At 58.5% G+C, this 14,067-nt stretch overlaps 1 protein-coding gene across 2 annotated transcripts in view; it reads right to left on the reverse strand.

The window, feature by feature from the left end:
• KIAA1671 (KIAA1671 ortholog) overlaps positions 1-14,067 on the reverse strand; it is a 168,334-nt gene that overhangs the window by 85,378 nt on the left and 68,889 nt on the right. Inside the window, exon 1 of one of the 2 annotated variants that reach the window (XM_045200879.3) lies at positions 3,421-3,644. The exons of the other annotated variant lie outside the window; for it this stretch is intronic. Coding sequence (XP_045056814.2) covers positions 3,421-3,471 — 51 coding nt within the window. The 5' untranslated portion in view covers positions 3,472-3,644. Of the gene's footprint in view, positions 1-3,420; positions 3,645-14,067 lie in introns of those variants that run through there. 2 annotated transcript variants of the gene reach the window in all.

Here is a 14,067-nt window from a genome sequence, read left to right on the forward strand (position 1 = left end):
TCTTACTGAAACAGGGTGACGGGCCACTGTTTCACAGGGCGGCGTGGGGGAAGGCCTCGGGGCAGAGCTGACCCTGAGCGGAACGCCTGCGAGCGGTGAGGACGGGCTGACCACCGACCAGGGCTGAATGAATGGCAGAAGGAAGCGTCCTCCCCACCGTGCAAAGCTCTGCCGGGATGGGGCAGCCACGGCCGCCCACCCTGGGCCTGTGCACTCGCTTGTGGTTGTTGGTCACTCTCCTTGGTCACTAGACCTGACGGCGGCCTCCTGGGAAAGAGGACGGGCTAACATTTGCTGGGGAGCAACGTCCAGGCTGCACAGGAAGGGTCCCAGCCAGGGAGCGAGGAAGGCAGCGTGTCCCCACTTTGCAGACACGTGGCTGAAGCCCAGGGAGGGGAAGGGGCCCGCCCCAGGCCACCTAGATGGCGCAATCCAAAGCCTGTGGATTGTCCACATTCCCGAGAAAGCAAGGGCTTCCAGCTTCACATTCCAGACCCAGGGCCAACCCTGCCACCTGCGTGCCGGGCTGTCTGGGCAGCGATGGGGACACTGCAGGTATGTTGCAAAGCCAGCGGCGAGCCCACGTGCTGCTCCACACTCCAGGACCTCGTCACCTGCCCCCAGGTGACTCAGTGGGAATCTCTTCTGGCCCCATACACAGGAAACGCCTGGTGAACCAGCTCACCCCACACCTTTGTAGTTCAGATGGGGAAACTGAGGCTTAGAGAAGCAAAGATGTGCCCAAGGTCACAGAGAGAGTTGGGGCAAAGCCAGGTGAGAGGAGCCGTGTCCCTGTCCACCCCCAGTGCTGCCCCTGTGTGGCTAAGGGCTTTCTCCACTTCCACCCCCACCGGCCAGGCTGAGTGCAGGCTGGTTCCTGGAACCCCCCAGCAGCACGCTGGCTGGTCTTGCACTTTCTCATGCCCACCCCATCCCCTTGTACACGCTCTTCCCTCTGCCTGGCACACCCTTCCCCCACCCTACCGACCACAGCATCTCTCGCCAGCTCCCACATACCCCCCCCCCAGTGCTCAGTTTCCCCAGGAGGCTCTCCTGGAACCCCGCCCCAGGTGAGACCATGTCCCCACAGCTCTGTGCGTGACCCATCTGACACACACGCAGTCTTTGCTCCAATGTGCAGGGCCCATGGCGACACTGGACGGCAAGTCCCGCAAGGTCAGGGACCACGTCTGGTGTGCTCCCCCGTGTTCGGTGAACATAGGACGGTGGCCATCTGCTGATGCGCCCAGCCCCCGCACAGACCTCCCAGGTCCTGGGGACGGCAGGCTGCCCCTCCTTCTGCCCTGCATCTCTGAGTCTGACACCAGCTCCAGCCCAGGGGCGCTTCCTCCAGCACCCCGAGCAGGTCTCTGTGGCAGTGTGCCCCACAGCTTCACTCAGCTTGACGCCAGCCATCTGAAGTCAGCGCCAGGTCCCGCAGGTTAGGGGCTCAGTCCGACAGGACTGCCCCCCCTCCCGCGCCCCCCTCCCCGCTGCCAACACGCACTCCCGACTGTAGTGGCAGCTGCAGGTTGTCACCTGTACTTCTGACTGACTGGCTACACATCAGAGGCTCCCGTGACCCCTCCCTGCCCCCTTGGGTTCCATGAGTTTGCAAGTGGCTCGGGGAACTCAGAGAAGCACCCGACTTACTAGAGCAGCAGTTTATCGGAGACGGACATGACTCAGGAGCACCAGATGGAAGAGCTGCACGGGGCAAGGGCCGAGGGAAGAGATGAGGAGCTTCCGCGTGCAGCCCTCTCCCCAAATCTCCGCGCATTCCCCAATCCAGGCGCTCCCTGAGCCCTGTCCTCCCGTCCTTTCAGGCTTTTGAGGGGGCTTCATTACACAGCCATGAGTGATCAAATCATCAAATCGTTGGCCACTGGCGCCCCATTAGGCCTCCAGTCCCTCTCCCCTCCCTGCGGGTCAGGGGCGGGATTGAAAGTTCCCACCCTATAATCACACGGGTTGGTTTCCCTGGCAACCAGCTCCCATCCAGAACTCAGGTGTGGTTGAAAGGGGTTTGCCATGAATGTCAAGACATCTTCATTGCTCCGATCACTGGGGAAATGCCGAGGGTTTGTTAGTGGCTCCCAGGGTTTCAGGCACAAAGAGGTCTGTGCCTGAAAGGGGACAAAGACTAAATATGAGTTTCTTATTAGTAATCTCAGTATCGCAGCCTCCACAACACCGAGCCCAGAGCCCGGCACACGCCGGCACACGCCGGTCATGAGGACCCCGTGGACGGCAGAGTTCAAAACCACAGAGGAGTGCAGGCAACACGTTTTCTTCCTCACGCTCTCCACGATTTTCCAGGTTTCTACCATGTCCACAGATTGTTGTTTAATAAAAAAGAAACCTAAGTTAATATATGTCCCATACTATGACAATGTCCGAATGTCAACAACCCAAGGCTAAGGGCTCGGAGGGACTCCTGATTTCCAGCTGCTCCAGGGGGTTTGGGAGGGAGGGCCAGCTCTGGCAGAGAGGCAGCTGAAAAACCATGTCTCCTAAAATTGTATTTTTAGGACGTCCGGAAACTTCCCTGGGTGAGAAGGCATCTGAAATATTTGCAAACACTCAGCAGGACAAAAACATAGCATTTTCCACGTCTTCCCCTTTGGGGCATTCTCAACCCAGAGGCAAATGTTCTCAAAAACTCTTGAGACCTACTGGTGACGATCCCCCGTTAAGCCCCTCTGCTCACGGGGCCCCGATGAATGTCCTCTGAGCCACAACCCCGTACTGCCCACCCTGCGGCCTCACAGATGAGGAAACAGAGGCCCAGAGAGGGGGAGCGACTGGCCCAGGGACACACAGCAGGTCCGTCTCAGAGTCAGAGCAGAATCTGAGAAGCACTTTGTACCCCAAAAAGCACTTCCACCGCCTTTGGCATTTCACCAGGAAAAGTTTTGTGGGGTTTTTTTTTTCCTGTTATATAAAGGAGAGAATGAAACACGAGGGCTTCAACTTTTTCCTTTCGCTTAGTTAAGTTCATTAAAAGCAAAACAGAATCTATTCTTTTCACCTCATAAAAGACGGGACACTTTCACACGAGCACAGAAGCAAGGGGGATATGATTTCAGAATAAAGAATAGCCCTTTAAAGCAGAGAAATGTCGCTCTCCGGAAAACTCACTAACGCTGCCCTTGTTTTTCTGGTTTTGTCTTTTTTTTTCCCCCCCTGTGGCCACTTGCTCTCCAACCACTGAACCCCAAGAGAGTCAGGACTCCCACGCTCCTCCACAGTCCCCATCCCTTCCCCCGACACCCCTCCTCCCCAAAACAACCACCATTTGTTAAAGAAAACAGAGACACTGCTAGCAGGCAGAGCCAAAAGGCAAACTTGGCAGGCGGCGGGAGGAGAAGGAAAGGAAGACGACACCCACACCCCGGCCTGCCGGCGGGCCGCACTCACCCACAGGTAGCGCAGGAGCTTCAGTAAGCCGGGGCAGTAGTAATACTCCATCTCACTGCCCTGGGGTTATGCAGAGAGCGTCCTGCGCGCTACCAGTTTTCCTCAGGAGGGGGCGGCTCTTCCCACTGGGCTTGTCAGGCAGGAATCAAGTTCAAGGCGGCATGAATCATTCAGAGGCCGGCTGGCAGCCAGGGGACCAGCCAGACACCCTGCGCCCTGCTAGTGGCCAGGGCCGCCTCCGGGGCGGGGAAGCCGCAGCCCAGGTCCCATGAGCCCTGCCTGGAGCGTCTCTGTGGCCAGTCCAGGCGGGGCGGGTCAGGGGCGGCTCCTCCTAAAGCCCTCGGCGCAGTCTGCACTTTCTGCCTCCTGAGGGTGCTTGGGGTATGGTGGGGTTTTCAGCCCTGTGGCAGGAAGAGCAAGGGTGTGTGTGTGTGAGTGTGTGCATGTGTGTGCAAGGATGGTATGACCGAGCAGTTGTGTGAGTACCCGTGTGTGGGGTTCCTCCTCCAGACCACATATGGGGTAGGGGGGGCAACTCCTCACATGGAAAGGAAGTAAATCAACTCAGGGTCTTGTTGGTTCACAGGATCCCTACTGGCTCCAGGCAGGTTCCTTCCAAGCTGCTGAGCAGCCCTGGAAGGAGGACCTGGTTGTCCCCGCCATAGAGCGGGAGAACACCGAGGCCCAGAGAGGGCGAGGGGGTCAAGGTCACACAGAGAGCTAGAAACCGAGCCAAAGCTGGAACGCAGGCCTCCCACCCATGAGTCCTGGCTCTGTCCAGTCCTGCAGGGGCGGGGGGCACTGAGGAAGACAGCAACCAGCTCTCAGAGTCGCCCCTGCCAGCTGCACCTTGTGGGTGGGGGCAGCATCCACCTTCAGGGATTAAGAATGCAAGTTATAGCCCTGGCTGGGTTGCTCAGTGGATTACAGAGTCATCCTGACAGGCCAAGCTTGTGGGTTCGATCCCGCCCTGGGGCACGTACGAGAATCACCCAATGAACGCATAAGTGAAGCAACAGGTACCTGAAAGTAAGTTAAAAATAAAAACAGAAAAATAAAAAGAATGCAAATTATGGCACACCTAAGGCCAACCCAAGGTGACCTTTCCAGGATGCCCCCTTCACAGGAGCGGGGGCTTGCCTCTTGCCTGTCATGCTGCCCCGCTAAGCCTCAGCAACATTCTGTGCGGTGGGGTGGTGCGCCCCTGCCGTTCGAGGTTCTGCAGATGGATGAGGTAGAATAACACACCAAGTTCGGCCCCCTCAGTGCGTCCAGCGGGAGCTGTCGTCCCGCCCACCAGCCAGGCAGGGAGCTGAAGCCCAGAAAGACAGAGGGGTGCAAGGCGACTTGGCAGTGGGGTGGCCCCAGAGCTCCCCTGTCCGAGGAGGAAGAAGAGGGAGGGGCGTGGGCACTTGGCAGTGCTGCCAGTCCCCCCCCCTTCACCCCTGCAGGCCCCCAGCCCCATCTGGGCAGCTTAGCCCCACCACCCTGTGTGGCACTGCCACCTGCAGAGCAGCTGACGGGAACCCACTGGCACCCCGGGGAGAAGGCTGAGCTCAGCAGCTCGGGAAACCACGGTGACTTCAGAGCGTTGCAGCAGCAGGCCTGTGACTTCCTCGGCGCTCAACGCACACATGGGCTGGTCGCTGCCCATGGAGAGTACAGCTGGAAGACCCAGCAGGCCCTGCTGGCATCCGATGGACAATTGGAAGCCGGGCCCTGAGGACCGGTAGGCAGGCAGGGCAGGCAGAGTGGGCAGAGTGTGGCTGTGGTTGGTGCACAGTTGGAGGGCAGACCCCCAAGCAGGTGCACTGTGTGACTGGGGTGTGTGTGGTGGGGGGTGCGGGTTGTGCTGACCACCTAACAGTGAAGTCTAGGAGTCGGGCCCGGCTAAGTGAGGGCCCGCAGAACAGTGGCAAAGGTGGCCCAGGGGTCTGACACAGGGAAGCACTCACAGAGAAATGGGCTGGGAGGGGCAGAGACAGGGTCGGTGGGGAGGGCAGTGTGGTTTCTGAGAGGGACACCCATCTGGGGAGGAAGCCCAGGTGGAGAGATACAAGGCAGGAACACGGACGGACCCAAGGAAGTGGGAGGAAGCGAGGAGACAGACGGCCCACGAAGCCACCGGGGACACAGAGAACCAAGCACAGTTGGGAGAGAGCTGGACAGCAGGGAAGAGGGTGGAGAGCAGACAGAGACACACCCTGGCAAGTCCAGGACGGGGACAGAGCCAATCCAAGCCAGGCGGAGGGCGTGGGCAGGCATCCAGCCCCACTCTCCCATGCCCCCTGGAGCAGAGGCCCCCACAGCACCCTCACCCCAGGCCGGAAGTGATCCCTACTTCATCTGGGGAGTCTCACTCTGGCCAGCCCAGGCCCCCTACCCCGTGGGCCTCTCTCCACCCGGCCAGGGGAGCCACTGGTGTGCAGAGGCGTCGCCCCCCAACCACACACTGGAAGCCTGGCCCGACTCCCACCACAAGCCTTGCCCACCTTTCACCGCTTGACCCCACGGCAGCCCCACCCCACCCCACGAGAAGTGCTTGCCCTCGGGGCTCTGCCCATGGCCTTCTGGAATGCTGCCCTCAGGAAGGTCTGTCCACCAGAACCTGCAAGCATCACCTTATTTGGGAAAATGCCTTTGAAGATGTGACTGAAGTAAAGGTCTTGAAGTGAGATCATCCAGGACTCCCAAACCCAAGAGCTGTCCCTGTGCGTGCCGTCAACCACGGAGAATGCCACGCGAGGGCGGGGGCGTGGCGCGGCTGGGACGAGCCCACGGGCCAGAGCAGCTGGAGCCATGGGCAGCTGGAGGGGGCAGCAAGGGTCACCCCCCAGGATCCTCGGAGGGGGCACAGCCCTCGCTGACCCATCGATGTCAGACTTCTGCCCTCCAGAACAGTGACAGGACGAATACCTACTGTTTTAAGCTGCCCGGGATGTGGTGATTCATTATGGTGGCCCCGAAAACGCATGTGCTCCCCCTTCCTCTTCACCTGGCTCACCCCTGCTCAAGCTGAGGTCCCCAGCTTCAGATCTAATCACCCAGCCTCCTCCGCAGCCTCCAGCCCAGGCTCCACGCAGCTCCTAGCCGCAGGTCCCCCAGCGCCCTTCAGGGGAACATTCTGCCTCTTTGTGAGTCCTCCTTCCATCTCTCCTCCTCCCAGGTCAGCTCCCCAAGAGCCCACCCGGGTCAGCCCAGCTGCCGGCACCCTCACACGGCCCCTGGCCACAGCAGGTCTTCAGACAGCCCTCGTCAGCACCACGTCACTCCTTCATTCCAGAGAAGGCGGAATGTCCGGAGGTCAGGTACATCCCAGAGGGCTAAGCAGAAACTCCCATGCACAGAGAAGACGGAAGGTTGTTAAAACTGACATGGAAAACTGGCGCCCCGCCCCCCGAGAGATTTTGTTTGGGTGCTGGCGTCGTTGGTGGGGACGAGAGGGAAGGCGGGGGCACTGTTCGGTTTTTTTAACCAGGTGCCAGCATTTCAGCATCAGGAGAGCTGCAGACCACTGGCCAGCCTGGAAAGGCAGGGCAGGCTATCCTGGCTGCAGGTCTGCATTCCTGTGTGGGGACAGGGCAGAGACGGTGCCCGCTGGCTGGGGACTGGACCCGCCGTGTTCCTCCCGCAGCCCTAGCCCAGACCTTCCAGTGCCTTCACAGGCAACCGAATCTACAGCCTTCTAGGAACCCAGGCAGCCCGCTCACTTGCTGCGCACTTCCTGTGTACTTGCCGGGTCCAGGCGCTGCACCAGGAGCTGGACACAGATGGCACTGATATGCCCCCTCCTCACTCACCCCTGCGGAGAACACCAGATGGGCCTGCTCACACTCATGTGCCTACAGTCCATTAGGGGGCGCCTTGCCTCTTGGCTCGGCCTTCAGTGCCCTTAGCCCTACCCACTCCCCAGCCATACTGCACCCTCGGCCTCCCAGCACTGCTCAGACAGGGCCTTCCGCAGGAATGCCCGCTCCATCTGTGGGAAGCCAGCCACCTTCCAGTGCCAACAGCACCTCTGCAGAAAGCCCTTGAACAAGCACAAGTCACTGAGCCCTTCTTGGGTACGTCAGGGTACTTGGTGTGATGACAGCCTACCTTCCCCATGGTGCTGGGAGCCCCCCACGTGCAGGGCCTGGGGCCCAGCACGGGGCCCAGCACGGGGCCCAGAGCTTAGTAGGTGCTCTGTGGCCGCTTCCTGAAGGGCAGAGAGCTCCCGGTTCTCCCAGCAGCAGTCAGTCCTGTAGACATGGAGACCGCATGTGAATCTGTGCACCCACAATGCCCCGAGGGCAGCCCTACTGTGTGCAGGGCACAGTGCCAGCCACCCAACGAGGCCCCCAGGAGCCATTCACATGCCCCGTCCTCTGGCAGATGACAGTCCCCCTGAAGACTCAGGGCACAGACAGAGCAGAAGGCTGTCCAAGGGGGAAACTGAGGCCAAGGGAGAGGACAGCACGCCTCGCAGAGGCCGCCCTGGGCACCAGTGAGGGTGTGGGCGATGGAGGCAGGCTGCTGGGGCCCAGTCCTCACCCCGGCACTAGCTAGCCATGCGGTGCTGGGCTGGCTGTGTAGCTGCTCTGTGCCCCAGCCCCCTCAAGAAAACCAGGGGTGGCGACAGCGCCTGCCCCACGGGGTGACTGGGAGGGGAATGAGGCAATGAGTGCCAAGTGCTCAGAGCCCAGAGCTGGGTGAGCACGAACCATCTCAGCCACGACTTCCCATTGTCACGCCAGTTCAGCCATGCTGGCAGGCAGGGTCACACAGAGGGACCCAAGCTGGGGTCAGCCCATCAGGAGGGGGGCTCTCTACCCCAAATGAGGCACCCCAAGGGGGCAGAGCCCACCCACAGGGTGTCATCACACCTGGATGTTTGAAATCACTTTAAATACACATCTGGGGAAAAAAAGACAAAACACTCTCATCCCTTCCCGCCCAGCCCAGTCGGCTCCCTTGACCATTCAGAGGGACTCTCGGGGGAGGAAAGCCACCCGGGGGCAAGAAGGAGCCAGCCCAGCGCAGGGGACAGAAGCACGCTACCAAAAATGAGCTCAGGGAAAGAGGCCAGACTTGAAGAGCGCATGCTGCGGGACCCCAGTGATGGGCAGCACCCCACAAAGGCAGACCGGCAGAGGCAGAGAGGGGTCAGCGGCAGTGGGGGCTACCGCTAACGGAGATGGGATTTCTCTCCAGGCTGAAGAAGAGCTTCTGGAATTAGATAGGGGTGGTGGTTGCGCAACTGTGTAAACTCACTAAAAATTATTCATTTGTCCACTTAAAATGAGTGAGTTTTATTGTATGTAAAGTACCCCTCTGTGAGCTCTTGTAGAGGAGGAGGAGACAGAGGAAGAGGGAGGGGAGGAGGAAGAGGAGGAGGAAAAGGAGGGGAGAGGGGGAAGGAGTTGGAGCAGATGTGGAGGAGACACAGGGGGGAGGGGTGGCCAGGGCAAAGGGGCTGAGGAGGAACGTCCCCACCTCGGCCTAGCAGCCTAGCAGCTGGGATGAGCAGTGTGTAAAATGGAAACAGACAAGAACCCCGATGGGGAAGGGAGCTGGGTGACACATGTGCCCTCATCGATGGCATGCGTTAAAAAAAATCTACATGTCATGGAAACCTTGGCTTTTTCAGGTGTAGAGTGAAGGGCCTAATGCGGAAGGGAGTAAAAACCGGTAATAACACAGTGTTGAAACTAGAGCACCTCCATCCTGCCCTCTGGTGGTCGCTTGGAACACTGCACAAGGAAACCGGTACCTTCTTTAATCTGGAAGGATGGGTGGGAGGATAGAGAGAAACTGCAGCTAGAACATGCCCTGGAGGATGCTCTGATGTCACCAGAATGTGGAGGCTTCCGAGAGCCCTGCCTGGGGCAGCTGCACGCTGTACAAGTCAGTGCACTCCCCCGAGCCTCGGTTTCCCGTGCGCTGTGGCAAGGGTTCAGACCGCCCATACCCCGTGCGTCAGGGGAAGGCAGCTGGGTGTGGCTAACTGTAAACATACATAGATTTGCTCCGACATGTAAAAATGGTGAGATTTACATTCAGGTTAATATCGTCAGTTTTGCCTGAAACATTGGACGGTCCAACTGCTCTGGGCAGGGGCGAGCTGGAACACAAGTGCTTCCCTCCTTCCTCCCCGCCTGCCACGGAGTCCCCATCCCTGCCTGGCCTGGCTTCTGTGGGGCGCTCCTGACACAGAACCTCGAGGGAAAGCACCCACAAACCTGGACTCAGATGCCCAGAGGCGACCTGGGTGCGTCTGCCCAAGGCCAGGCGTTCAGGAATCACCGGATCGGGGGCTTTCTGAGGCCTGTGGAAGAGGACTTGGTTCTTGGAACTCTGGCCCGCCTGACTGACTTCTCCATTTTCCTCCCAGATTCCCTCTGTTCGGTACCATGGGGCCGCCCCAAGAGCACGAGGGTCCCTCCCGGGAGCCGTGCGTCAAGGACAAGTCATCACTGGTGCAGCACAGCTGTCGGGCTCCCCGGTCTTGCTCAGGCTGAGCCCTCAGCCCAGGTGGCCCTTCCGGCCTCCCTCCCTCCCGCTCACCCTCCGAGACCCGGCTGCACTTCTCCCTCCAGCCTCTCTGGCCCCCCGACAACCCAGGCAGGGGAGACGACTCACTGTCCCCTCCTGGCTGCTGACTCGGCCTTTCACTCACTCACTCGCGCACTCACTCAACAAACACTGGCTGAGCGTCAACTCTGCACTGACCTCACAGAGGTAAACAAGGGAGCCCAGAACCCCACGATCCTGCAGTTCTCGTTTGGTGCAGGGAGACAAGAATCGGAAAGCAAACTACTGCGAAGTGCAGACAGGGGCCAGGGGAGTGAAGAGACTAAACCAGCACAGAGGGCGATAAAAATGACGGAAGTTTCACGAAAGCCAAACACAGTGGGAAAAACAGCTGCCCCCCAGCCGACACACAGATCACCAAACGCGGGTGTGCACGTGAGGAGACACTGCTCAGCCACACACGGCGATGAGGCGCTGACACACGTCACAGCGAAGGGGAGCCTTCCGCCCACCACGGCAAGTGAAAGAAACCAGGCACCAAAGGACAAGCAGGACAAGTATGACTCCATTTACAGGGGACCGGGAAAGGACAAACCCAGAGGGACAGAAAGCAGGAGAGAAGTGGCCCAGGGCTGGAAGGAGGTGGGATGAAGGGGGCGCAGCTAACAGGAACGGCTTTCGTTCGGGGGGGCCAGGAGGATGTTCCGAAGGCGACCGTGGGGGTGAGCGAACTGAAGGGTGCTCTGTAAATAAGCGAGCTGTATGGTGTGTGACTCAGCTCCCTGTCGAGCTGTTACATTGAAAAGAGCGAGTCAGTTCCGAGGAAAACAGGAACTAGATGTAAGTCCACGTGGTTCGTGAACATAAATAATTTCGAGGCGATCCGAGAGTGACTGGAGTTTGGGGAACATCAAATCGTGTGTCAGCCTCCCAGCAGGCTCCACGTGCGTTCAAACCCCAGGCCCAATCCCTCCCGGCTGCGCAATGTGGGCGAGTGACTTCACCTCTCAGGGCCTCAGTTCTGTCATCTGGAAACTGGCAATGAGAACAGCCTCTCCCTCAGAGGGTCACCACGGAACGAACCAAGCCTGGTGCCTGGTGCACCCTGGGCAGGGCGGGGGGGGGGGGGGGGGGGATAAATTGGTTGCTAAGGGGACCTTGTTTTCTTTTGGAGTTAATACAAATCTTTCAAAATGGAGTGTTTGATGAGTACACAATTTTCCAAGTACTAAACTGAAAGCATTGAATTATACACAGAGAAAAGGGACAGGGTACAAAAGTAAATTTACTCTCACCGTACGACCCCGCAAGCATGCTCCTTGGCGTTCACCCAAAAGAGCTGAAAACTGAGCTCCACACAGAACCGCACAGAGATGTTCACAGCGGCTCCATTCATAATTAACAAGACTTGGGAAGACCACCATGGTCTTCAGTAGATGAATGGATAAATTAGCCACGGCACACCCAGACCGTGGAATATTATTTGGCGCTAAAAAGAAATGGGCTGTCAAGTCGTGAAAAGACACGGAGGAAACTGGAAGGACACGCGCTGAATGATCCCAACTGCGAAGACAGGAAAAAGAGCCGGGATCGCCGGGGGCGAGGGAGGGTGGGGCGCGGGGAGGAGTAAAGAGGCAGAGCACAGGCTTTCCCGGCAGTGAAACTACTCCGTCTGACACCCTGCGATGGATAAATGTCACAGTGCCCTCCTCCAAACCCGCAGAGTGTACAGCCCACAGAGCCGGCCCTAGTGTGAACCACGGACTTGGGGTGGTCACGACGTGTCGATGGAGGTTCATCGGCTGCATGTAACGAATGCCCCACTCTGGTGGGGGACGCTGATGGTGGGGGAGGCAGGCGCTCCGTCATTCATCCACTCCACACCCACACGCCGCCTGACCACTATGCACCAGGCACTGTGCTCCGTGTTCCTGCCTCTCAGAGCCCCCAGTGTGTGCCTGGGGGACCCTTCCTGTGACAAAGGGTGTGCTGGGGGAGAGGGGTGGGGCCAGGGCTCCTCCTGTAGACATGTGCCAGGGAGGACCCCACCCCTACAGGGGTGTCATCTGAGCTGACATATGACTTTCAGAGAGGGAAGTGGAGAGGGAGCGGAGTGGGCAGGGTACCTGGTGGAGAGCAAACAGCACGTGCCAAGGCCCCGGGGTAGAAACCCCCCGGCGTGTTAAGGGAGTGTTCTGCAGGCTGGTGTGGCATGAGTGGGGTGCGCACAGCACGTGTGCTAGCACAGGAGGTCACGTGGGTGGCCAGGGGCCAGGCCACAGTCTGGCACGCCATCGTGCGGACACCGGATTGGGTCCCGAGCACAAACGGAGTTCCACCCTCCGGGAACAGATGCGAGTCTGACTCCTCTCTGGCGCACGGCAGGCGCTCAGCAAACGTTTCTGGAGTGAGTTACAAAGTCTGCCCAGAACCCTGACTGCTAACTCCTGCCCCGCCATTCCCAGCTTCCCGATGTCTTTCCCACCTACTCAGGAGGGGCAGGAGCGGGTTCTCTCACCCGCTTCACAGGCGAGGCCGGCGAGGCCAGGGAGGTGTCCAAGCCACAGAGCAGCAGCATCCAAAAGAGATCAGGACCGGGGTCCAGTGGGGCTCCTCCCTGGTTCCTGAGGGCGTGTGCGTACATGTACAAGGTGCACTGGTGTGCACCCTGGCAGGTGGCAGCGAGCACGGACCGCAACAACCGTGCCCGGGCGTGGTGGCCCTCTCGTGTGCCTCAGTCCGTTGTGACAGGCGAAGCGAGTAATTGTGCCACAAGCAGTTAAAAGTGCGCCTGTATGTTAACAATGTACTTTGTACCAGGAAACAAGAGTCAAGACTGGCCCAATGTGAGCATCATCCTCGCACATACTTTCCAACAGAGGAAAAACAAAAGGACTAGATAGCTGCCACCCCGCTGGGCCTCTGCTCCCTCACCTGCGAAGTGGTGGCAACGCACTGTGGGACTGGACAGGGTGACGCCTGGAAAAGTTACTGTGCTCCACCATCTCCTCCCAGCTCCCAGGAAACCACAGTGCCCGCAATCCCGCACAGGTCCACTAGGGGGCACGCGTGTGCTCTCCTCCACTCCCTCAACCTCCTCCCCTTTAGGGGGCCAGGTGTCTCCCTCATTCCTGGCCTCCTGCCAGCTCCGTCTGCACCCAGCTGGGGGGCCATCCAAAGCCTTGGTCCCCAGGGAGCGCACAGTGCCCAGGGGCTCCAGTGGCACAATTGAAACAAAATCCATCTAGGCAGGATGCCATCCTTCCAAACCCTCCTAGCTGCAAGGGGCGAGTCCATGAGCCAGGATACGATCCAGGTGTTCTTGTTTCTTCGCTGTGTCCTTAGGTCAGTCACCTCCCTCTCTGAGCCTCAGGCAGTGAGGTCACTTGGGAGAAAAGTGCCAGGAAATGGCAGTGGACAAGACTCATAAAGGCCCAGGCCTCCGTTTTCTCTCTACAAGGTGGGGACAAGGAACTCCCATGCCTCAGGGCTTCTGAGGACCAAACGGGATAACTGAGTAATGTCTGCATGTGCTTAGCAGTGTCTGCTATGCAGGAACTGAACATATCATACAGAGTCACAGTAACAGCAGCAAACACTCACAGTGTCACTCACTGAATAACACCTACTGGGTGACAGGCACTGTTCCTAGTGCCTTATGTGCATTAGCCCACCTAACCTCACTGCATTTCCAAGGCAGAGGCTCCATCATCACCCTCGTTTGCAGGCAGGGACAGAGGCGTGGAGGCCGTTAGCCTCCTCAAGATCAGACCACTGGGAAGTAGCAGGGTGGGGGTCAAACCCAGGCCAGCTGGCTTAAGACAGGTGCCCTTTTCTGTGTGCATATTGTACTTTGATTTAAAAATTATTTTGCAGGGGACAAAAGGGAAAGTAGACATATAATTGGTCTTCAGTGAAATAAAAAACCTTGATGCATCGAAGACAGTGAACAGAAAAGGCACAGAATGGGAGAAAATATTTTCAAATCATGTATCTGAAGAGGGATGAGTATCCAGAATATATATATAATACTCCTACAATTCGACAATAGAAAAACAAATAAACTGATTCAAAAATACGCAAAGAAGATAAACACCTGGCCAAGAAGCCCATGAAAAGGTCTCAACATCACTA

The sequence above is a fragment of the Desmodus rotundus genome, chromosome 7 (assembly GCF_022682495.2).
Source record: "Desmodus rotundus isolate HL8 chromosome 7, HLdesRot8A.1, whole genome shotgun sequence".
In the NCBI taxonomy this organism is placed as follows: domain Eukaryota; kingdom Metazoa; phylum Chordata; class Mammalia; order Chiroptera; family Phyllostomidae; genus Desmodus; species Desmodus rotundus.